This window comes from Phocoena phocoena, chromosome X (genome assembly GCF_963924675.1).
Source record: "Phocoena phocoena chromosome X, mPhoPho1.1, whole genome shotgun sequence".
NCBI lineage: Eukaryota > Metazoa > Chordata > Mammalia > Artiodactyla > Phocoenidae > Phocoena > Phocoena phocoena.
Genome location: NC_089240.1, coordinates 25,497,324 through 25,523,795, shown reverse-complemented (window position 1 = coordinate 25,523,795; position 26,472 = coordinate 25,497,324). Strand labels below are relative to the sequence as shown.

Below are 26,472 nucleotides of genomic sequence, written 5' to 3'. Positions count from 1 at the left end.
GAGATTTAAAAATTTTATTTCTATTATGAAAATAAACATTGCCATCTATAATGAAGTATTCCACTAAAATGTAAAGAGTGGTTATTTTTTAGCACTAAGAGAATCGAGAGTTTAAGCATCTTTACCACCATAGTCAACCACAATCCCAAATGCGATGTTTCTCTGGGTACCCCATATCCCCCAGTTATATAATTGGAGGCCAAGAACAATTATACTTCACAGAAGGAAGTGTCTCTGTCAGTTGTTAGCACCGCGATGAATACCATGAGTCTTAGCATCAGACTGCTTGGGTTCAAGTCTCATATTCATCAGTAACTGTGTGAAACCGGGAAGCCTCTCTGTGCCTCAAGCTCCTCAATATTCATAATGTGATTGATAAAATAGTTTGTGTTTTAAATGAGATCATTCAGGAGAAGCTCTTAACACAGTATCTGACACAGAAGAAATATTCAGTCAATGCTAGCTATTTTACAGTTAGGTCTGATAGTGAATTTTCATTATGTTCCAGGGCATTTCTTTATTGTAGTCACTCAGATTTATTGCTACTCATAAGTATTTTTTTTTACCTTCTTTAAGTATAATTTATACCTACTTGGAGTATAATTGCTTTACAATGGTGTGTTAGTTTCTGCTTTATAACAAAGTGAATCAGTTATACATATAGATATGTCCCCGTATCTCTTCCCTCTTGTGTCTCCCTCCCTCCCACCCTCCCTATCCCATCCCTCTGGGTGGTCACAAATCACTGATGATCTCCCTGTGCTATGCAGCTGTTTCCCACTAGCTATCTATTTTACGTTTGGTAGTGTATATATGTCCATGGCACTCTCTCACTTTGTCCCAGCTTACCCTTCCCACACCCCGTATCCTCAAGTCCATTCTCTAGGAGATCTGTGTCTTTATTCCCATCTTGCCACTAGGTTCTTCATGACCTTTTTTTTTTTTTATTTCAGATTCCATGTATATGTGTTAGCATACGGTATTTGTTCTTCTCTTTCTGACTTACTTCACTCTGTATGACAGACTCTAGGTCCATCCACCTCACTACAAATAACTCAGTTTCATTTCTTTTTATGGCTAAGTAATATTCCATTGTATATATGTGCCACATCTTCTTTATCCATTCATCTGTTGATGGACACTTAGGTTGCTTCCATGTCCTGGCTATTGCAAATAGAGCTGCAATGAACATTGTGGTACATGACTCTTTGAATTATGGTTTTCTCAGGGTATATGGCCAGCAGTGGGATTGCTAGGTCGTATGGTAGTTCTATTTTTAGTTTTTTAAGGAACCTACATACTGTTCTCCATAGTGGCTGTATCAATTTACATTCTCACCAACAGTACAAGAGGGTTCCCCTTTCTCCACACCCTCTCCAGCATTTATTGTGTGTAGATTTTTTGATGATGGCCATTCTGACCGGAGTGAGATGATATCTCATTGTAGTTTTGATTTGCATTACTCTAATGATTAGTGATGTTGAGCATTCTTTCATGTGTTTGTTGGCAATCTGCATATCTTCTTTGGAGAAATGTCTATTTAGGTCTTCTTCCCATTTTTGGATTGGGTTGTTTGTTTTTTTGATATTGAGCTGCATGAGCTGCTTGTAAATTTTGGAGATTAATCCTTTGTCAGTTGCTTCATTTGCGAATATTTTCTCCTATTCTGAGGGTTGTGTTTTCGTCTTGTTTATGGTTTCCTTTGCTGTGCAAAAGCTTTTAAGTTTCAACAGGTCCCATATGTTTATTTTTGTTTTTATTTCCATTTCTCTAGGAGGTGGGTCATAAAGGTTCTTGCTGTGATTTATGTCATAGAGCAAAGCATAGGCAGAACACTTCCCTCTTAGGACTGCTTTTGCTGCATCCCATAGGATTTGGGTCATTGTGTTTTCATAGTCATTTGTTTCTAGGTATTTTTTGATTTCCTCTTTGATTTCTTCAGTGATCTCTTGATTATTTAGTAGTGTACTGTTTAGCCTCCATGTCTTTGTACTTTTTACAGTTTTTTTTCCTGTAACTGATATCTAGTCTCATGGTGTTGTGGTTGGAAATGATATTTGCTACGATTTCAATTTTCTTAAATTTACCAAGGCTTGATTTGTGTCCCAAGATATGATCTATCCTGGAGAATGTTCCATGAGCACTTGAGAAGAAAGTGTATTCGGTTGTTTTTGGATGGAATGTCCTATAAATATCAATTAAGTCCATCTTGTTTAATGTATCATTTAAAGCTTGTGTTTCCTTATTTATTTTCATTTTGGATGCTCTGTCCATTGGTGAAGGTAGGGTGTTAAAGTCCCCTACTATGATTGTTTTACTGTCAATTTCCCCTTTTATGGCTGTTAGCATGTGCTTTATGTATTGAGGTGCTCCTATGTTGGATGCGTAAATATCTACACTTGTTATATCTTCTTTTTGGATTGATCCCTTGATCATTACGCAGTGTCCTTCTTTGTCTCTTGTAATAGTCTTTGTTTTAAGGTCTATTTTGTCTAATACGAGACTTGTTACTCCAGCTTTGTCTTGATTTCCAATTTCTTGGAATATCTTTTTCCATCCCCTCACTTTCAGTCTGTATGTGTCCCTAGGTCTGAAGTGGGTCTCTTGTAGACAGCCTATATATGGGTCTTGTTTTTCTATCCATTCAGCCAGTCTATGTATTTTGGTTGGAGCATTCAATCCATTTACATTTAAGGTAGTTATCGATATGTATGTTCCTATTACCATTTTCTTAATTGTTTTGGGTTTGTTATTCTAGGTCTTTTCCTTCTCTTGTGCTTCCTGCCTAGAGAAGTTCCTTTAGCATTTGTTGTAATGCTGCTTTGGTTGTGCTGAATTCTCTTAGCTTTTGCTTTGTCTGTAAAGGTTTTAATTTTTCCATCGAATCTGAATGAGATCCTGGCTGGGTAGAGTAATCTTGGTTGTAGGTTTTTCTCCGTCATCACTTTAAATATGTCCTGCCATTCCCTTCTGGCTTGCAGAGTTTCTGCTGAAAGATCAGCTGTTAACCTTATGGGGATTCCCTTGTATGTTATTTGTTGCTTTTCCCTTGCTGCTTTTAATATTTTTTCTTTGTATTTAATTTCTGATAGTTTGATTAATATGTGTCTTGGAGTGTTTCTCCTTGGATTTATCCTGTATGGGACTCTCTGCACTTCTTGGACTTGATTATTTCCTTTCCCATATTATGGAAGTTTTCAACTATAAAGTCCTCAAACGTTTTCTCAGTCCCTTTCTTTTTCTCTTCTTCTTCTGGGACCCCTATAATTCGAATGTTGGTGCGTTTAATGTTGTCCCAGAGGTCTGTGAGACTGTCCTCAATTCTTTTCATTCTTTTTTCTGCTCTGCAATAATTATTTCCACTATTTTATCTTCCAGGTCACTTATCTGTTCTTGTGCCTCCGTTATTCTGCTATTGATCCCTTCTAGAGAAGTTTTAATTTCATTTATTGTGTTGTTCATTACTGTTTGTTTGCTCTTTAGTTCTTCTAAGTCCTTGTTAAATGTTTCTTGTATTTTCTCCATTCTGTTTCCCATATTTTGTATCATCTTTACTATCATTATTCTGAATTCCTTTTCAGGTAGACTGCCTATTTCCTCTTCATTTGTTAGATTGGGTGGGTTTTTGCCTTGCTCCTTCATCTGCTGTGTGTTTCTGTGTCTTCTCATTTTGCTTAACTTACTATGTTTGCAGTCTCCTTTTCGCAGGCTGCAGGTTCATAGTTCCCGTTGTTTTTGGTGTCTGTCCTCAGTGGCTAAAGTTGGTTCAGTGGGTTGTGTAGGCTTCGTGGTGGAGGGGACTAGTGCCTGTGTTCTGATGGATGAGGCTGGATCTTCTCTTTCTGGTGGTTAGGTCCACGTCTGGTGGTGTGTTTTGGGGTGTCTGTGCACTTATTATGATTTTAGGCATCCTCTCTGCTAATGGGTGGGGTTGTGTTCCTGTCTTGCTAGCTGTTTGGCACAGGGTGCCCAGCACTGTAGCTTACTGGTCGTTGAGTGGAGCTGGGTGTTGGCATTGAGTTGGAGATCTCTGGGAGATTTTCGCCATTTGATATTACAGGGAGGTGGGAGGTCTCTTGTGGACCAGTGTCCTGAAGTTGGCTCTCCCACCTCAGAGGCACAGCCCTGATGCCTGGCTGGAGCACCAAGAGCCTGTCACCCACATGACTCAGAATAAAAGAGAGAAAAAAAAGAAAGAAAGAAAGAAGAAGATAACATAAAATAAATTAAAGTTATTACAATAAAAAGTTATTTAAAAAAAGAAAGAAGAAATAAAGAAAGAAGAGAGCAACCACACCAAAAAACAAATCCACCAATGATAACAAGTGCTAAAAAGTATACTAAAAAAACCCCAAAAAGCAAAAAAATGGACATATAGAACCCTAGGACAAATGGTAAAAGCAAAGCTATACAGACAAAATCACACAGACAAGCAGACACATACACAGTCAGAAAAAGAGAAAAAGGGAAAAAAATATATATATTTTTGCTCCCAAAGTCCACCTCCTCCGTTGGGGATGATTCGTTGTCTATTCAGGTATTCCACTGATGCAGGGTACATCAAGTTGATTGTGGAGATTTAATCCGCTGCTCCTGAGGCTGCTGGGAGAGATTTCCCTTTCTCTTCTTTGTTCGCACAGCTGCTGGGCTTCAGCTTTGGATTTGGACTCGCCTCTGTGTGTAGGTCACCTGAGGGTGTCTGTGCTTCGCTCACATAGGACGGGGTTGAAGGAGCAGCTGATTCGGGGGCTCTGGCTCACTCATGCCGGGGGGAGGGAGGGGTACAGGTGCGGGGCGAGCCTGCAGCGGAAGAGGCCAACGTGACGTTGCACCAGCCTGAGGCTCGCCGTGCGTTCCTCCTGGGTAAGTTGTCCCTGGATCACGGGATGCTGGCAGTGGCTGTCTGCACAGGCTCCCGGGAGGGGAGGTGTGGAGAGTGACCTGTGCTTGCACACAGGCTTCTTGGTGGCTGCAGGAGCAGCCTTAGCATCTCATGCCCGTCTCCGGAGTCCGCGCTGTTAGCTGCGGCTCGCGCCCGTCTCTGGAGCTCCTTTAAGCGGCGCTCTTGATCCCCTCTCCTCACGCACCAGGAAACAAAGAGGCAAGAAAAAGTCTCTTACCTCTTAGGCAGGTCCAGACTTTTTCCCGGACTCCCTCCCGGCTAGCTGTGGTGCACTAGCCCTCTTCAGGCTGTGTTCACGCCGCCAACCCCAGTCCTCTCCCTGGGATCTGACTGAAGTCCGAGCCTCAGCTCCCAGCCCCCGCCTTCCCCAGTGGGTGAGCAGACAAGCCCCTTGGGCTGGTGAGTGCCGGTCGGCCCTGATCCTCTGTGCGGGTATCTCTCCACTTAGCCCTCCGCAGCCCTGTGGCTGCGCTGTCCTCCGCGGCTCCGAAGCTTCCCCCTTCCGCCACCCGCAGTCTCCGCCCGCGGAGGGGCTTCCTAGTGTGTGGACACCTTTCCTCCTTCACGCCTCCCTCCCAGAGGTGCAAGAGACAAAAATTCTTTTGTCTCTGTTTTTTCTTTTGCTCTACCCAGGTGCGTGGGGGCTTTCGTGCATTTTGGGAGGTCTGAGGTCTTCTGCCAGCGTTCAGTAGTTGGTGTCCTGTAGGAGTTGTTCCACATGTAGGTGTATTTCTGATGTATTTGTGGGGAGGAAGGTGGTCTCTGCGTGTTACTCTTCCGCAATCTTAAAGGTCCTCCTACGCATAAGTATTTGCTGATACTATTTTGTTTTTTGGTCTAGTGTGCATTTCTCCACCTAGAGAAATTAAACTCATCCTTTGAGTCTCAAAGTCAACACTGCCTGCCTGAGAGGGGCTTGTCTAGGCCCTGTGAGCAGACACAGCCTTCCCATCTACAATGCCCTTAAAGATCTCTACGCATAACATACTACCCTAAAGAGCTCAATTGTAGCCCCTGTGAGCATACACAGCCTTCCTATCTACGGTGTCCTTAAAGATCTCTACCCATAACATACCCTAAAGAGCTCAATCCATATCCTTCACACTATATTATCATTCATATATACATACACATGCAAGCATCAGCGTCCCTGCCTGGAATGACGTGCTCCCTGATTGATATCTGTATGTATATGACAGGCACACAGGGCCCTACATAAATGTGAAAACAGGATCAGTACTAGGAGATATCTTGCTCTAGTTACAAAGGATATAACTGAATTTACAAGCTGAAATTAAACCTTTATCATTGAGAAACTGAAGAGGAGAAAAGTCCCATGTTTAACAGGATAAGATGCTTGAGAAAAAGCAGAACTCAGAAGGATCCTTTTATAGGTGATTCCAGGGTACACTTTCTCCAAGTGTATAGAAGTGCCTGGGTTCTAAAGAGATGACAGATTCTGTTTTGATTCCACTGTCTATAATATGTATCAAAAGGTTAAAAAGAAGAATAGCTCCCTATTATATCTGGTATATGGGTTTTCTGAAATGAGGATAAATCACTCCACATGGACAGTTAAGCTAAAAAGATATGAAAATGCTAAGCCAAATAAAAGTATCCTATCAATAATTCCAACCCATAAAACATGGTTGACCTTCTCCACCACATTAAAAAAAAAGAAGAAGAGAAGAGTGGTTTCAGTACTTCTATTTTACGAATGTTAAAAAGTGACCACTAATGGGACTTAGGTACATGGCTGCAATTATCCATGGACTAATTAAAAATGAGTGTCACTCACATTGTTCACAGCATATCAACAATAGCAAACATGACTGGGTTCACTTGAATTCAGAGTTGTGCCAGATTGGCTAATAGAGAGTATTATAATTATTGCTCAAGCTCATAAATCTTCTATGAAGACTTCTTGACAGTTTATTTTTATTCCATCATCTTACAAAATGTCAACAACAATTTCCTAAAGTTACATGCAGACTATCAGGTAATGATGGTAGAATGAACACAGAAATACAGGGTTTTTTTTCCTCCGGAGTACACATGAAAATATAAATGAAGGGCTTTTTAATTAGCCACAAACCCACAAAGGAGTCAGGGGAGAGAACCACAGCAACAGAATTTTAGAAGCTAGACAGTTAGTGAACAAGTAATAACTCACTTAGAAGACCTGCAAAAGCTGAACCCTAATCTAACAGATGTTGATGCCAAGGAACAACATGATTACCAACGCAGAACCCCCCGAAGGCTAGGGAATTCATGATACTAGATATTTATGGAAGGGAGGATGAGAATGGGGCAAAAACAAGAGGATTGTTCAAAAATATTTTAAAGAAAATTAGATACCAATTCTTCTCTCCACCATGGCAGAGACTAGAAGTTTATTCTGTGGAGAGGGTCAAAGACAGTCTCTGCACAACTGAAGGTGTGCTTTTATGCTGAATGTAAAATCTTTTCCCACTCATCTATCAGATGCAGACAGACAGGCAGAATACTGGAGGATTCTTCTCTATGAATCTGACCAGTGCAAGACAAAAGACCCAAAGATACTGAGAGCAGGGGTTTCCCAATAAGCCAGACAAACAAACCATGAAGTCCCAAGTCAACTAGCTGTGAAGAGTTCCCAAGCATCTCTTTACTGCCTTACACTTAATAATAAGCGGACAACCAAGGACCACCAAAACACTGAGGGAAGCCTTTAACAGGAGGGAGACTTAAACATGCAAACAAACAGACAATAGGAACCTGGGGAGAATAAAGATAATATATAGAGAGAAAAGCAAAGCCCCTGAAACAAAACAAAACAAAACCCCCAAAAGATCTAACTTAAATACTCTCAGAGAGAGAGAAGAGATGCCATTGCCTCCACACAACAAGAACAGGCTGCTATAGAAAAAGATATATGTAGAAAACAAAGAAAAAACACTTAATAATTAAAAGTATGTATCAGAAAAGAAAAAAGAATCAGTAAGAGAGTGGGAAGATAAAGTTTAGGAAATCTTCCAGAAAGTAAGGCAAAAAGAGAAAAAGATGGAAAGTACTATGCTGAGTGGCTCAACTTTCACTAGTGTTTCCATAGTCACAAGCGACCAGCAGATGGTGATGAAGCCAAAATTACCATCTAGAAGGATGGGCAAGCAGGTGATGCACAGTTGTGTAGTAGGGGTGCTTGTATTTTACATAAGATGGCTTTCATAACGTGACTCCAAAGTGTAAGTACATGTAACTGAGATGAAAATAATTTCACTTGCATTGTAAATAAAATATGTAAAGACACATATCAATGAAGATATCCCACTTCCAAATATACAGAAGAAATGCAATTGTGCATTTTAATTAGTTTTCACTGTCAAATGTTTTATGTTAGTGTGGAAAAATTAAGAGGTATTATGATTATAGTCATTCCTGGAGGCAGGACATGATCAGTAACAGTCTTGAGATACTCTTAGATGCAAAATTTGGGGCGAGAGAGAGGATAAGATAGTAAGTTTAAAAAATAAATATAAATTTTAATTCAAATGACCAGTTCAATTGAAATGACTGGTGTTTTCTCTGAAGAACTTCCACAGTTTTGGATTTTAAATTGCCCTTTTAAGAAATCACAAATTACACTAATAGCAGATGTTAGCTTCTTAATTTTCTTAATAATATAATTTGGCAAACTAAATACATTGACAACTTTGTGATGGTCCCCTCTCTCCCCCTCCCTCCCTCCCCCTCCCTCCCTCTCTCCCTCCCTCCCTTCCTTCCTTCCTTCCCTCCCTCCCTCCTTCCCTTCCTTCCTTCCCTCCCTCCCTCCCTTCCTTCCTTCCTTCCTGTAGTTCACCTGGTTCCTGAAATCTGTATGTTTTGGAACCACTGCTCTAAATGGCATTCAAACTTCTCATTCTTTTTATGAAGACAAAAAACCCCAATAACTCTTTACTTTCTAACTACACTGAACAACCCAGGATAAAAATCCCATGCCCATAGACAAGTGCAATTCCCCTTTGTTTCAAATCACATTGCATTATATGGCCATTTGTGTACCATTTTTGTGACTTGCTGGTGACCAACACAGTAGGATGAAATGCACTTAAATGAGGTGGAAAATGGAAGTTCCCTGAACACTCAGAAATCAATAGAGCATGGAAAGATAGACTAAGGAAGAATAAAACAATATGAAACCTAAAATTGGTAAGCAGGTTACAGGAATTCAAATGTAAATAGACACAGTTCCAAATCAATAACATTCAAATATGTGTCTGTCTGTATATTTTAAAGAAATCGTTGAAAAAAAATTGAGTCAATTATCTTTTAAAAACCTCCTACCATATCCTCAGTTATTTAAAATGTTGCCTAAATTATTCAGTTACTAAATATTTTAATAATATGTATATATAGTACCTTTCTTTCCTGGACAGAAGAAGAAAATTAAGCAGTAGCAAAAAGAAAAGGCATAATTTATGGTATCTCTATTGGGATAATAATCAGATAATTAGTATTCAGGGATGAGTGATTTTGAATGGATACAACTCAATTGCGAAAATAATCAGTTAGTTATATCTTATAATTAGGCTGTGAAATAATTAAAATAAGTTAAAATACTTGGAAACATGAAAGATTAGACAATGATATGATTATACGATTGTAGCAAAACTCCTAAAAATGCTTTTTAAAGGACACAATAGTAAATATGAAACAATTTCCATTTTACCTGGAAAAACAAAGATACTCTCAAAAACACTGCAACTAACCTTCAGTCATTCAACAAGAACTTACTGAACAAAATTCCCCCATTGGTTACTCAGAGATAAATAAAACACATATCCCATGCTCAAGAGGAAAATAAGACATTCAGAAATTAGTATTCTTACATATTACAATAATAATTTGAGACAGGGTGAGAAAAATAAGTAATCTCTCAGGCCAATAATTGTCTGACTTTCTCTCTAGGAGGATCTCCCAAATGCTTGCCCAGCTCAGACACCTTACTCAAGATATGTCCACATTTCCAGTTTTGGGAGAGCCTTGCCAAAAACGTACCACTCCTATAACCACAGTTTGAGTCAACATATTCCCCTCAAATACTCCTCCTATTTTTGACATTCTTGTTGTTATTGGCATTACCTTCCTCCCAGCCAGCCATAATTAATACCTTTTCAGTCAGCCATAATTAATATCTTTTCTTTTTAATTCCTCGGTCTGTCAACTTTACTTCCTATTAGTTGATACATTAACAAGATTTATACCTCCGATTCTCTCTGATCCCCCTGAAATCTGACCTTTTTCAGAGGCTAATATTACTTTTCACCTAGGCAATTAGTTTCCCAATTGGTTCTCTGGCTACTGGCTTCTTTTTTCTCCTACTCATTCTATAGTCTGAGACTAACTTACCAACTGGGCTCTCCTTTCCTCTTTTTAAAAAAATTTAAGGCTTCAGTGACGTGAAGGTTTCACTTTAGTGAAAATGTATCTAAATTCATAATTTTTCTGGCACTACTCTTTTTCATCAGGTCAGCTGGCTCAACTGCTTCAGTTGGCTGTAATATTGCCCAGCTTGTAAAGTCAACATATGTTTCCTCATTTCTCTGCCTCTCCTAACACTGGTTGTTCAGCAGTGCCTTTCTACTTCATATCTGTCTGCTGAAATCTTACTTCTAAACTAAGGTATAGCTCATCTAATGTTTTCACAAGGCCTTACTTGATCCTGCTTTTGAAAACAGCTCTTCTTTAAATTCACACAGTACGTTCTTCTTAGTTTTACTCACTGCATTGCCTAATACTCGTCATATGACAAGTATTCAAAAAGTGCTTGATTAAACGAATGATTTCTTATTAGTACCTTGAAAACTTTTAATATTACAACTCTGCTCATGAATCGTAAGTCTTAGAACGCTGTACAAGGTAAGTGACTATCTCCGTAGTTTTAAGAAGTTATGCCTATAATTGTTACGGCTAGATACCAGGGTGTCTACTAACGGAGAGGGACATATTACTCCTAACATTTTATTTGTGGACACTTTGTTTGGAAACAACATCCGACTCTCCATTAGTAGACATAATCACCAATCCACTTATCGGCAGTCATCCGTTTCTAATTAGTACAGGTGAATCAACTCTTGCCAAATGTAAAAGGACAACTGAATATCGCCCAAATCACAGTCAAACTTACTTTGCTCTCTCAGAACTATGGGACGATCATGTTTTTTCTTCTTGGGAAAGGGTTCCCTTTGCTTTGTATATTGGGCACTTTAAAACTCTTGTGCTTTGGACATCTCGTAATGGTGTCTTTCCCAATTTAACCTCAAGGGCTACCTCTAAAAAGAATTCTTCGGGTGAAAAAGAAACACACAAGACATAACACACATGTACGTGCACTCACACACATGCACCCTGTGGGCACACACAGAGGAGCAGGCCCTGATAATTATTGAATGAGGGCTCTTGTCGACACTTCACTGTTAATTCATCTTGTGAACTTTTACTCAATATCACACTTTTTGTGAATGTAGTAGAACATGTGATATATACCATACTGGTGTGAATGCTGGCCCCCAAAAGATACGTCTGTGTCCTAATCTCTGGTAGCTGTGAATATCACCTTACCGGTATATCTTATTTTATTGTACTTCACTTTATTGTGCTTCGAAGTTATGGTGGGTTGTTTTTGTTTGTTTTACAAATTGAAGATTTGTGGCAACCCTGCGTCGGTACTCTATTTGCATCATTTTTTGCCGTAGCATTTGCTCACTTCGTGTCTCTGTGTCACATGGTAATTCTCACAATATTTCAAACTTTTGTATTACATTTCTTATGGCTATCTTTGATGCCACTTCCGGAAGGTTAGCATTTTTTAGCAATAAAGTATTTTTAATTAAGGTATGTACATTGTTTTTTTATTGCACACTTACAGCATAGTGTAAATATAACTTTTATATGCACTGGGAAACCAAAAAATTCATGTGACCCACTTTATGACAGTATTTACTTTATTGCAGTGGTCTGGAACTGAACCTGCAATATTTCCAAGGTGTGCCTGTATTTGGAAAAAGAGAGTTTTCAGATGTAATTGAAGTAAGGCTCTTGAGATGAGATCTCTCTTGATTTTCCATGTGCGCCCTAAATCTTATGCTAAGCGTCTAATAAAAGAAAGGCAGAATGAGATTTGAGACAGTCAGAAGACAAAACACACATACACACAAACACACACAGAAGAGGATGAGGGCATTGGTGACCACAAAGGCAGAGATTGGAGTGATGGGACCACAAGTCAAGGAGGCTGACAGCCTCCCCACATTCATTAAGTGAGGCAAAGATCCTCCCCTAGAGCCTCCAGAGGCAGTGCAGTCCTTGATTTCAAGCTTCTGGCCTCCACAACTGTTGACAGAAGAAATTTCTCTTGTTTTAAGCCACCAAGTTTGCGATACTTAGTTACAGCAGCCACAGGAAACTAATAAAGATACTAAGATAAGTTTTCAGAAAGGTTAAGTGACGCAAATTGTTGCTGAATTTCTACTAGGCTTTGAGAAGTTCCCTCTTTCTCGACTTCATCCCCACCTTCAGTCCTCAGTCTCATACATAGCTTCCACTTGGAAGGATATCCAGATCTCATTTGTACCTTCCGTGCCTGAGTTAGAGAGTCTCTCTTTCTTGACAATAACAACCTGACTGATGAGATAACCCAGATGTGTTTGTGTCTGTTAGCTTCCTCATACGCATTGCAAAGAGCTCCAGAAAGTACAGAAATCCTGATTATGACTACGAAAACATCAGATCCACCAGGTCAGAAGAGATAAAGATATAGATAGGTATAGACATAGACATATATAGATATAGAGACATAATTTTAAGAATTTTCTGTTTGCAGAACTTAAAAGTCCCAACAGGACAGAGAACAGTGATTCTTAGTCTCCATTTCAGATCTAATAAGTTAAATTTTCCAGTACAGAGGAGGCAGGAGAGCTAGAAAACCAGGCACATGTGTTTTGTAAAAGCTCTACAGGTATTTATATCATTCATTCCGCATTAAAAATCATTGCTATAGACAGTTCATCTGGCGATGAAGATCTTCAGGTCACTGAGATTCTCACTTAATTAGTCAGGGGCAAGAGAGGCCCATTGGTTTGTGTCAGTGTACCATGATGCCAAGGACCTCTTTATTTAGAGGAAGAAATGTAAATTAAAAGTGAAAATGTTAACCTACAATATTAAAATAATTAAAATACGCGTGTTCCAAATTACTAAACTGAACATAAAATGCTCATCTGCATTTAAGAGAATTTATCATTACTTCAACAACCTTTGAGAATCTTAGTCTTATTTCCCCATTGAGAAACTGTTCTCATACGCTAGAATAAAGACAACTTCCATCTTGTTTTCAATATTCTGCTGTTGTGAAAATAAAGTAAATTAATGCTTAGGTCCTTTTAGTCACTGAAGTTTAAAACGGAGTGTTAACTTAGTTACTATGCTACTTTCATTCAAATAAGCATTTTTACAGTTGGTGGAGGTTTTTTGATAACCATTGCTTTTGGGGCCTTGACCTAGTAAATGTCAGCCCATAGGAAAAATTGCAATTTACTTTGTTATGTTAATGCAGCATGCATTTACATTATAAAAGAATCTCCATTTCTATAAAAATCTTACACAGTTCTTTAAAGTTAACGTATATTTACAAGCCGTGTGCAAGATGCACTGTAAATGTCATAAAAATATCATAAGTCCAATTTAACTTCTGGGTTAACATTAATTTTAATCCAACTGTTACAGGTTTTCTAAACGGATAATTTACCAATGTCTACATAGTTTTTAACTTTAAATGCTCACACAATCAGTAGTCTTTAAATTACTTATCTATGTAGAGTCAGATAATTATATTCGGAAAGAAAATGTGAATCCTAAATTTACAAAAACCAACTCTGGGCACAGGGAATTAACAGTCACAGTAAACTGACAAGTCAATTATTAGTTTTACTTTGTCTGTTTTAAGAAGTGACATGAGAACACTTGCTTTCTGCTTGCTGTTTAAGAAAGGACTATAACTTGCTGTTTTTAAAGAGTAAAAACTGATAAACTAACTGACTCTTCTATCTGCTTTTTTCACATGAACTTTTGCAGCTCACGGGACATTCTGTTGATGAATGTTCTAAGTACTCCCATTCTAAGTACTCCCATGAAAAGAAATTTCATGCTTGAAGATCAGTAGAGGAAGAAAAGTGTCTGTTAAAATGTACTTGAGAGAGCAGAAGTACAAAAAAATGGGAATGAGAAAATAGGAGGCAAAGATGAACAGAAGCAGATCTAGGAGACATGCAAATGAATAGGGAAAAAAAAACCCTGAGAAACATTTCAAGGACAAGTTCGTATTCAATTGCATTATTACTAGATGTGCTATTTGATGAGACACAGAATCTGTTAACAGTGGGATAAAATAAAATGAAGCAGTCTATAGGATGAGACCATTCTAAATATTGTAGTCTATAAGGATAAGATGAGATCATTCTAAATATTGCAGAAGGGTCATGGATTTAAGAGAGCATTTATTTACAATTAGAATTTAACAAAGGAGTGAAGAAAGAAACAATAATCAATACGCTAGTGTATAGAAATGTTCCAAGAAGTATAGCACGTAAGCTTCGGTCACAATCTGTAAAATGGAAGCACAATACAAACATCACAGACTGTTGAAAAGACGAAATGAGACAACATATGAAGATGCCTTGCAAATGTTTCCTAGAACAAGTCATGTTGTAAGTATCCTATCTCTAGGTATAGCTTGATGTGACAGGATGAATTTAATTTAATTTTTCCAGAAAAGCAATGCACTTTCCTTTGCTCTCTTCCTACTCAAAGAGGTGCCAAGTTTCTATAAACACAATTCTTTGTCAGGCAAGTCTGAGGTGAGTACCCTGCTTTTATTAAACTGGAAACAAAAATTCTCCAACAGTGAGAAAGCCTGTAGCCTGCCTGTAAGTTTGCGGGGTAGTGGGAGTGGAGAGGGAAGTACTGACTTTCCTGGACGCCTCAGGAACTTGAAATCTTTCTCTCATGCTCACTGTGGACCAGAAGTGGAAGTGGGAGATATCTTCAGACCACTGGAAAATTAAAAACTCTTTATCAAGTTTTTACTTTTATTTTCCTTAATTATTCAATTGGATAATATATGCTATAATTAAAATTTACATATCTTAACTACAAAATTTTAAAAAATCCTTAGTGTCTCTGAGAAAGTAACATTGGGCTTGTGTGTGGTGAATTGCAAAGGAGGCCTCTTCTTGAGAGTTTGCTGTGAGGCGCAGGTTTTAAAACCTTCTGGATACTGTATGCATTGGGCTTACCTGGCATGTTTAAAATAATAATAATAATAATCAATTAATTAATTTTTGGCTGCTTTTGGTCTTTGTTGCTGCGCGTGGGCTTTCCCTAGTTGCGGCGAGCGGGGGCTACTCTTCGTTGCGGTGCATGGGCTTCTCATTGCCGTGGCTTCTCTTGTTGCAGAGCACAGGCTCTAGGCGCCATGGGCTTCAGTAGTTGCTGCACGTGGGCTCAGTAGTTGCAGCATGCAGGCTCAGTAGTTATGGCACACGGGCTTAGTTGCTCTGAGGCATGTGGGGTCTTCCCGGACCAGGGCTCGAACCCGTGTCCCCTGCACTGGCAGGCTGATTCTTAACCACTGTACCAGCAGAGAAGTCCCTTATCTGGCATGTTTTGGAGCATACATTTAGGCATATCTTAAAACGTGAATGTTTAGGCATTCATGAAGTAACAGATCAAATTTCATTGTATATGCTTTCATATTAAAAAGTTAAACATTATTAAATGCATAGGAATACATTAAGAAAAAAGGAAGTAATCAACAAAATGATGTAATGAAAAGATCCATATAAATTCTAGAAGAATCAAAATACAAAATGCTCTCTTTAAAATTGGAAATAACAGTTATAGCTATGGAAAAACAAATGACACCACGGACAGTCATTCTATTGGATACATTTCAATAAAATCAAGGCAGATAAGATTGTACAATGGCCTTCAAAATGTACCTCTTATGAAAATAAACTGTTTAGTCATAAATGAACATGAGATAGTCTGGTTACTCAAAGAATCTACCCGACCACATCAATTTTTGAGAATTAAATTAAAATGAATTTCTGTTGATCTGAGGCTGGTGAATTAAATTTAGTATTTCCTCAGAGGAGGCAAAAAGTCACAATGGGTACATCAGTTTCCACTGATAAAGAGGAAGCCATATTGCAGTGATAGGTGGATGATCCTTTATCTGGGTTAGTTAGAAATACCACTTGCCAGTTTTATATCAATGAACCACATTTTATGAAAATGTAAAAATCTTCACTAACACAGAGAAAAGTTATAGGGGTGATTATTCAATTACAAAAAATATTCTTATATAAAATTATTCACCACAGAGTTTCTTTACATAGAGTACTTTCCTTGTGCATATAAATCTTTCATTGATCATTAGCTGCTTAAAAGAACTGGGGGTCAGAGCCTCTTAAAACTGACATGTTAAGCCACTACCAATTAAAGATCAATCAAAAATGAAGGGAACACTTCTCTGAAATTATGATGATTCAAGTTACCCACAAATCTGTAGGAACATACTAAGTTGGTAAAGTATGACTGGAATGCTAAGTGTGTTAACGTTAGACCATAAAATACTGGTATCCTATTTTTATAATCATATTCAAGCATGAGTTATTTTTCATGAAGAGTCTGCATATAATTTAGGAATGCTCAGTTATTTAGCCAAAATTCAAGAGGAAATTTATGGATGAACATCTCTCTTTATATTCAAATTTTAAATGATGTGGGTCTTTTTATAGTTTCTATTTTAATGAACATCAGTCATGTGGTACATATTCTTATTCTGAAACCTCTTTTAATATTCTACACCATTATGTCCTTTGATAGGTTTATTTCTGATAAATTGGCATTTACTTTGCAAATTCAGAAGTTCTTGTTAACATAGGCTACTCACTGCATTTTTCTATGCAGTAAACTTCAATCATTAAGAACAACACAGAAAGCTTTGTATTTTCAGGCTCTGTACTTTCAAGATAATAGTACTTGTCAGAGGAAAAGCAGTATTTTTCTATAAAATGAATAAGACTATTGCCAAAACCTTCTGGAGGAACTTGACAGGCATATTGGTTTGATGCTTTGCTTTGTAAAATTATTCTCAGGTACCTTGTCTTAAGAAATACTATATCTGAAGTTCTTTAGTTGAAAAAGTAATTTTTGCAGTCTTTCTTCTGGATGGTTATTAACAAATTCGTGCGGCACAGTGTCCATTACATGGTCCTTTTTTCAAGGATGGGTATCATTTTCTTCTGCTATGACTAAGTACTTACCGTATGCACTTGGATAGATTTGTTGAACGATTAAGTAATCTAAAATCAATAATTTCTTTAAGATAAAGTCTCATTTATGTAGAAAAAATTAGTATTCATATTTTGTTCTTAGATGGAAGATGGAAATTGTCTAAAATATTATCCATCCCGTACAATAGCAGACTTATTCTAATAACATAAACATGATCAAACAATCATTGACATTCAAAATGTAGTTCAGAAATCTTGTATGTACAGCATTATCTCTCTCCTCTTTCTCTCTCTCTCTCTATATCTCTATATATTTATATCTACACCATATATACATACATGTGTAGCATTAAAATATCTCAACTAACAGCAGCAAGCACATATTGACTACCTAATATATACCAGGCAATGTACTAATCTTTACATGCATTATCTCATTAAATACCCATACTAACTCTACAGAGCTACGTATTACCATGGTGTCTTTTTTATTGATTAGGAAAATGAGGGCTGTTTGTTTAAGGTTACAGCAGAGCTAAGTGGTAGAGCTGGAGTGTTACCTAGGTCTGTCTGACAGAATGACCTGAATTTGGAACCTCTGCTATATGCTGCCTCTTTATTGTAAGTAACCAAAATAGTAAAATAATAATAATCATAATAATAATGAAGAAGAAAAATGATGATGTTGATGTTTGTTTTTGAAAATTTTGTGATATAAAAACATGTAGCCATTTTTGATCTCTGTCTTCTCATCAGTTTAAAGAGAAGAATTTGACTTGATAACTATCAAAGTCCCTCCACTTCGTAAGGTTTCTAAATCTAGAATTGTGAAGAGTTACACACATCTAGGTTCTTAGTTGGCCACAGACAAACAAAACTGTACTCTCAGGGCTGTAGCAAAAGGGCAATCTGCACGATTCAGTTAGTGTCCAACAAACTAGACCAGAACTACACCAGGAGTTGGGAATTTCAAAAGATTCTGGCTTTGTGACAACACTCTTTCTTGCACTTTTTCTTTCTTCCTTTCTTTTCTCTCTTTTGGCCCTTTTCCAAAGTAAGAACCAGCAGACTCACATTTTCTCTATTCCAGTTTTTAAATACAAGTGCTTCAGCTGGCTTCCAAACGTTCAGAAATCAATGGCCCATAGGAGCTGCTCTAACCTCCATCTCCATCTTTCTTTGGGTTTCAAGCCTGTCCTAGCACTAGGCCTCGAGCATGTAACACTTAAAAAGGAAGTCTGACTTCTGCTTAGCTAGCAATTTTTTTAATATTTGTTTTGATTATTTTTCTGGTAATTGCAATAAGCTACTTAACATTAAAAATAGTAAAAGTTATTTTAAAAAATAGTGTATGTTTGTTCTCATCATTGCTACTTAGCCATTCTTGACCTTTTTTAAGAAAATTTTTATACAATTTTTAAACGGTACTTTCCACTTACAGTTATTCCAAAACGTTGGCTATATTCCCCGTGTTGTACAATACACCCTTGAGCCTGTCTTACACCCAACAGTTTGCAGCACCTCCCACTCTCCCTTCCCTATATTGCCCCTCCCCCCACTCCCCACACTGGTAACCACTAGTTTGTTCTCTATACCTGTGAGTTTTTACCTAGTAATTTTTAAAGCAAACATGCAAAGCTGCATTTTCCCCCAACCTAATCTTCCTCTCTAGCATAAGGAAAGACTGATTTTGAGAATCTGTGAGATTCATATCATATAAGCTAGGCCATATAATGATCTAAGAATATGAATACTAGCTTTCATTACTTGATTCATCTTTTGTTTAAGGATAGGAAATGTTAAATAAATACTAATATCAAAATATTCCTCTTCAGGTTAGAATTACAATTCTTAAGGTGTGTTTGGTTTCAGAAGTAAAATACAACAGCTGTCAAGAGTTATTACTTTCATTCATCCTGGCACAATAAATTTGGACTGAGTAGACCTGAATGCCATCAGTTTAAATAATTATAACACCAGTCTGTATTTGCCTTTACATGCTTTAATTATGATGTCTATTTGCCCAGAAGCTCTAATTTATGTCTAGCAAGCTTTATTTCGGGCAGTAGAACTATGCTGATCTGCATGTCTTTCTTAAGTGGGCAACGAGCACATCATTTGTCATCTAAAATCAAGACTTGGATACAAATGTTTTTATCCAGAGTGAAAGGGAAGTTTTTTGGCTTTTCATATGAGTTTGTCAGTGAAAATATGTTTTGTATCTTCCACATGGAGCAGTAAAACCAAAGTCAACAGCATTACATTTGCTGATGACAACCAGAAGAGCAATCGTGGCTGGAAAAACCCAAACAGTCAATCCTGACTTCCTTACCTCTGGGAAGGAAGGTCATATTTGCATCACTTGCATAACTCAGCAACAAAGTATTCTTTAGCATCATCAATATTGCATGTCATTTTCAGAATTAGGTATCAAATTCAACACCTGAATTGTTTTGTTTCTAGGATACTGACATAAAGTACTTCCCTACTCCAGAAAGGAAACAAACAGGCCTCCTAATTAAGTAACTATTCAGAAAGGATGTGTTCTGTTTCAAGAAAATAACAGCTATGAAAATATAGAACTAGATAGTAAATGTTAGAGGGCTATTTTTCACTCCATAAAATAATTCCCTATATACTTTCCTTGGATTAAAAACTCAACTAGTATATTTGTAGTACAACACATTCCATGCACTATATGTATATATGTATGTATATATACAGTTCCAAAACATATAAAGGACTGAAGTAGAATATATTTCCATAACTAATTACTTTAGCAACACAGTAAATTAAACATAAAATTTTCATGGCAAAAGGTTTTCCTATTAAATTATCAATCAGGATCTATTATATAGACATTTTTCCCTCAGTCTGCTTGAAACTTAAAATTCTGCAAACTATAATATGGTGTAACAGGGCAAGATGTGTTAGTTAAGTTCTAGTGTGACATTTTAATTAGCCTGTAGTTAAGTTGGATAAAGTTACATGTGTAGTGTGTTCTATACGAGGACAGATGTTTAAAAATTTGAGGTTTCAATACTGTCATCAACCACATTCCCTGAGATGTTAACATCTGGTGAATCCTTGTAACTCAGATACATGTGTTTTCTTTTTGACAAACTTAACAAAAGAAAGTGGATATTAAAGAAAAACAAAAGCACTGTTGAGAAGCTTATTCAGTTCAGTCTCATTACTTTTTTCTTACAGAAAATTTGGAGATGTGTGTCCTTTGTGGCACGTATACCTTATTGTCAATTAGTATTTATTGACATTCCCTATGCCCAGAGCACGTCACAAAATTACTGTGTACTTATATTAAGAAACGCAGGCTCTAGAGGAAGTTTTCAGTTGAGCATTAGGATAAGAGAGAGAAAAAAAATGGATAGAGACTGCAGACATTTGATTAGGTTTCTATATTTCTTCAACAATATGGACTAGATTTATTCGAAACCCTCCAAATGAGGATAATCCTGAAAAAGAGAGGCCACACTCGTATTCAATGAATGAAGAGAAGGAGCTAAGAGGGGGAAGGAAGAAGTGATTCTGATACCCAAGGAAAGTGAGTTTTCCTTCAAGAGCTCTATGTTACAAAGATATATCATTTTATGCATTGTATCAAAAAAATTAAAAGTTATTAAACTCACTACATACTTCTAGTGAGAGTCTGTATTACTCTGATAAGAATTCTGAAACTATGTAGCAAGAAACTTTGATGAAATTATTTCCTTTTACCCAGTAATTTTCTTTTTAGCAATCTGTCCTGTTGAAATACGTCAAGGGAAAATGTATGATTAAAGACAACTGCATCATTATTTATGATAATGAAATTTGGAAAAATCCAAATTTCCAGCAATATACGTGAAATTATAGGACATTCACATGGATGTCATGCAGCCATTAAAGGGGTATTTTCTCAGAATATTTAATAGGAGCAGAATGTTTCTACAACATAAAGTATAAGAAACAAGATTCTTTTCTGTATTTCCCCCAAAGGTCTACCTGTAATTAACCTGTAAAACTAACCTATAAAATTATTTTTAAAGCAAAAAGCAAAATTTAAATAAAGAAATACCCATATCTAAATGAGTAATTAATGATAATTTTCAGTAAATTCTACGTTGTAAAGTATAATGTGTCTTACTAGGACAAGGGTGGAATGAATTTCTACTCTTTGAAAGTCTGGTTATGATGAATATAACATCCTCTGTACTAGAAGTTTCTGAAAATGGGCTCCTGGCCATAAGACGGCCATATATCTGACTGACATCCTCAGGGCTCAAGTTCAGCAAGACACTGGTGTCTGTCTTTTGATTCCCTTGACTACGACCACCTGAAAAGACTAAGTCAGGCTCACCCCCTGGATTGGCCTTCAGAATTGCACAGTGTGATTTCTGGGCCTTTTGCCCAAGAAAGTTCTGTCCACATATTCGCTGATGCCTGAAAGTTATTTAAAAGGTACAGAGTTGTTTTTGGTTTTTTTTCACATTTAGAAATAACATATAGATGCCACTTAAAATGGAAATACTAGGCTATAACCCCATATTGACTGAAATTCAAAACCACCAATTTACATGGTTAATATGAATTCAGTTACTATTATACTATTTTTTCCTAAGTACTTTGATTTTTGGTGCCTTTTGCTTTCTATACTGAAACAGTTTAAATTATCACTATCAGAATCTTTCCAGTTTTGAGAAGATGAAAGAATTGGAAGAAAAGGAAGACACAAAGGGATGTGGAAAGGGAAAGGTAGGCATGGCTAGCAAATGGCAGAGAAAGGAGAATTTGGAGATGAAGACAAATCTATGCATTTCATGATTTCATCTAATTCCTTATTAATATGTTTTATATATTCATACACAAACTGGAGATTTGATGGATTTAGTTACCAAGGACAGGTGAAAGGATATGTGTTTAACTTAGCCAAGATGTTCATGTTAGGTCACCAGCCATGTATTAACTCAGTTTTGTGTAATTTCTAATGATTGTTCTTATAATTAACTCACATAGTAGTTTTATTAACCTCTGAGGTTAACCCTCAATTTAGGACAAGGTTGAGTCAGACACCCAAGCTCTTGATCAATGAAACTCTGTTGGAGATTTTCACCATCTCATGAGAGTAGGCACCACTTACAGGTTCCCTATCACTGGTCCTGGCCACCCTCCTTACTCCCCTGCCCATGACTCTTCACTCAGTTCCCTTCCTTAGGATTTGACAACACATTTTGAGCCTGTTGAAATTAATAGCTTTTTCAAATCTGGAAAGGGCAAAAATTAAATCCCAAAGGAGGTGAAAAATCAAAGTACATATTGCAGAAAACAAACATATTTTAGGCATCTCGAGTCTTTCCTTTTTTTTGGTCCTTAACATTATTTCCTATTTTCACTTATCCTTTGTGATCAGCTGTTCACCTACCCCAATACTATTAAAGTAGCAACACTAAAAGGTAGTTATTTCAAATCAACTGTTGCTCAAAAATTCATGGATTAAGGTTAAATTTCTCAAACTAGTAAATGATGTATCACACTGAGAAGCGGAGTTAGAAAATAAAACGAAAGTTGTTTAAAACAATACAAGTCCCAGGTTGATGTCTATGGTTTACTTGGTGTTTAAAAGGTGTTCCTTTCGGCAGTGACAATAAAGGAGTTAATTAGAGTATTTTCTGGAGCATTTTGATTGTTATCAAGACATGCCCATCTTTCTTCAAACAAATATACAGCCAAACCTTCCAATTTGCATAAGAAATTTTCACATTTTCAATTTGATTTGTTTTTATAATTTTTGTTCAAGAAAAAGTAATTTTTGAAAAAAAGGAAAGCTTTACAAATTATTTATTCCATTTTGTAAAACATTTTAGAAGACAGAACAATTCGATTTATTCCAAATTCAGGGACAATATAAGGAAACCCAATGGGCAACCATCTATTGTAAAATTCTTTGAATCATTTTTTCAAGTAAAGAGATACAATTAACATCATTTTGGCTATGCTCATTACAGATAACTGGGACAATAAACCACTTCCTCTTGGTCCAAGATATTTATAGTTTTGCATAACTTCTTAGAAATATATCTTCCTAGGAATTATTGAAAGGTCTGTATGAGAATGGCCGCTTAAGAAAATTTATATTTCAAAATTTCTTTTCAAAGTAGCAATAACATCTAATATACCTCAATATACCATAGCATGAGTAAAGAGCGCGATACAATTTTAATACGTTTGTTTCATATACAGCATGGCTTTAGTGCTGCTTGTAGTCTCCCATCTCAAAATAATGACAATTATAAAACTACTTGCATGTATATGGAATTAATCCAAAGCCTTAGGTTTATCATCAAAGAAACATTAATACCCTGACTTGTATAAAAATTACGTATGTTCATGCCTCAAAGTGAGTGAACATTTCCAATGCTGGAAATCTGTTGACTACAATAATTTTATAGTCTCTAAAACCATCATCTTATCTTTTTGCACTATAACTGTGGATGTGCTATTAGTAAAGATTATCAGATCTGTAATCTTCATCTTGAAGACAGATTTACAATTTTGATTTAAACTCTCTCCCCAGTGACAATAATAACATTGATAACATAAGGGATGGACTATGAATTTTATTTTGGTTGTATTCATTAAATGCATTTCTACTTTCAAATGGTTGATGTAAGAAAAAATTCCTTAACAAACATGAATATATGGTTTAAATTATACTTTTGATAACCTTTTATATCAAACCACTAAAAACAACTAATTTTCTGCTAAAGTTTATGATATATCCATACATGCATATCATATTTCAAATAAAAAATATAATTGAATGTGCTGTATATATTTATAAACAAGAGGGGAAATTTCCCATAATTTGGTATAACTGAATATAGATAGATAAATCAGACTAAGAAATTCTAGACTTAACTCTAAGGTAAATATGTTAAAATTCTTATTTGTGGACTAGATATTTTTACCAAGGCAGAATATTCTGTACATATTCTTATGTTTCAGTCCTTTAACCAAAAGCCACTCACTCACATTTTATGAATATATTATCCATAACTTAACTATCACAAGGTCCATTATATTTGGCTGGATAAAAATGATTTTTAACTGTAACAGTGTCATTTACTTTAATGAATCTCTACCCTTTCCCCCAATTTTAAAAAATTGTATTTTAACATATTATTGGGTATTATAAGTCAAACAGTGCCACACTGCCTGTTTTAAAACCAATTCAAGTGCTTCCCCGGTGGCGCAGTGGTTAAGAATCCACCTGCCAATGCAGGGGACACGGGTTCGAGCCCCTGTTGGGGAAGATCCCACATGCCGCGGAGCAACTAAGCCCGTGCGCCACAACTACTGAGTCTGCGCTCTACAGCCCGTGAGCCACAACTACTGAGCCCACATGCCACAACTACTGAAGCCCACGCACCTAGAGCCCGTGCTCTGCAACAACAGAAGCCACCGCAATGAGAGGCCTGCACACTGCAACGAAGAGTAGCCCCCGCTAGCCGCAATTAGAGATAGCCCGCGCGCAGCAACGAAGATCCAATGCAGCCAGAAATAAATAAATAAGTAAAATAAATTTAAATAACCCAAAAATTCAAGCCTTATAAAATGACAAAATAATACCATCAGCAAACCCTTCAGTCCATCTAATTTTTCAACAACCATCTAACTAACACATGAGTTTTTACATCCATATGTCCAGCTTGGTCCTAATGCACGCACCAGGGGGATGGAATACGCCATATTTGCTGGTATTTTCTAATTTTGCTCCCTTTAAATAAACATGGGCTTAGCTCAGAGTAGTACACCAGGTTACAATCTAGGCTTATTAACAGTCAGAATGTAACGAGAAAAGTGTATTAACTAGAATTAAGGAATTACTCACCCAGCTGGGTCTCCTGAATTGTCAGTTTACTTTCCATAGGATACAGAAGCTTGGGTGGTTTATCAGTCAGAGGGGCTGAAAAACAATAATAATACAGACTTATAGTTATGCTGCATAAACTGAAGGATAGAACACAGTTTATTTTCCCAAGTAGTTTTCATTCTCTGAGTAGTGTGTCAAAGCATTCTACCAAGTAATGACTTACATATTGCAGGTAGTACCTTCAGGCAAGTTGAAAAGCTATTAGATTATACATGAGTGAAATATAACACTACCAAATTGGCAGTCACATGAGACTGTTGAAGTACAGAATCAGGATTGGTCAGTCCTTAAGAACGTATGATTGTACTTCACCAAATATTTTCAATTTTCACCTTGCTCTCCTTTTTAAAGGGTACCCTACCTTTTCTCTATGTTAATTAAAGCTACACATGATATCTGTATCGTGCATTTCAATGATTTTTGGGGGGGGCATAATATTGCCTCTTTCTTCTTAATCCCATTCCTAGTTTCCCTACCCTGGATCACATTGCCTCAAAACCCATAATTTAGTAATTAGATTAAGTATTTCTCACATACATCTCCTATAAATGAGGCAGCAACGTGGCATTACATTACTACAAATACAAGCTGCATATTCAAACATGCATAAAAGTGTCACCAAGTTATATTTTAAGTAATACTTTTCATTTAGTCAGAACCCCTTATTACTATTATCCATGACATTTTATAGTACTTATTGCTAATTTGCATGATATACTGTCTTTGATTTTTAGCTTCTACACATTACTGCTCTGTGCACTTATCAATTTATCAATGATCAGTGTACAGATCTAAGAGTTGGCTATTAAGTATCTTGAAGATAGGTTTCCCATTGCCTCCTTCATTCCTAGCTAACTAGACTATCTGGACTTTAGACAAATAGTCAGTGATCCTTCATTAAAGACTCCCTCCTCACCTTCTCTGACTGAAATGCCCAGGTCCCTGTGAAATCTGTCACTGCAACTTCCACTCTGTGAGAAGTACAGAAATGATCAATTAAGGGTTGCTGAAATTGATTGAAAAATTAAATGATTTTGCTTTGCGGGCTTCCTTCCTTGCCAGGAGGACATGCCAGTTTGGTTGACAACCAGAAGGCTGATCTAGACAGCTGTGCCCGGAGTTGTGGCCACAAATCCTCATCACCAGAGGATTCAAGAATGCAATCTGCTTCGGAAGCTCACCTCTATCTCTCTTTAACAGAAAACACAGTCAGTGCAAACGGATGATGCATCCCAGCTCCGAAAAACAGGAATGAGTTTTAAGAGTCCTTGTTTGGAAGACCAACCTTACATAGGATCAGTAGC

At 37.0% G+C, this 26,472-nt stretch overlaps 1 protein-coding gene across 1 annotated transcript in view; it reads right to left on the bottom strand.

The window, feature by feature from the left end:
- The window catches only part of IL1RAPL1 (interleukin 1 receptor accessory protein like 1), a 723,124-nt gene that overhangs the window by 270,547 nt on the left and 426,105 nt on the right, over positions 1 to 26,472 (bottom strand). The window contains exon 8 of the mRNA XM_065900137.1: positions 25,127 to 25,201. Coding sequence (XP_065756209.1) covers positions 25,127 to 25,201 — 75 coding nt within the window. The remainder of the gene's footprint in view (positions 1 to 25,126; positions 25,202 to 26,472) is intronic.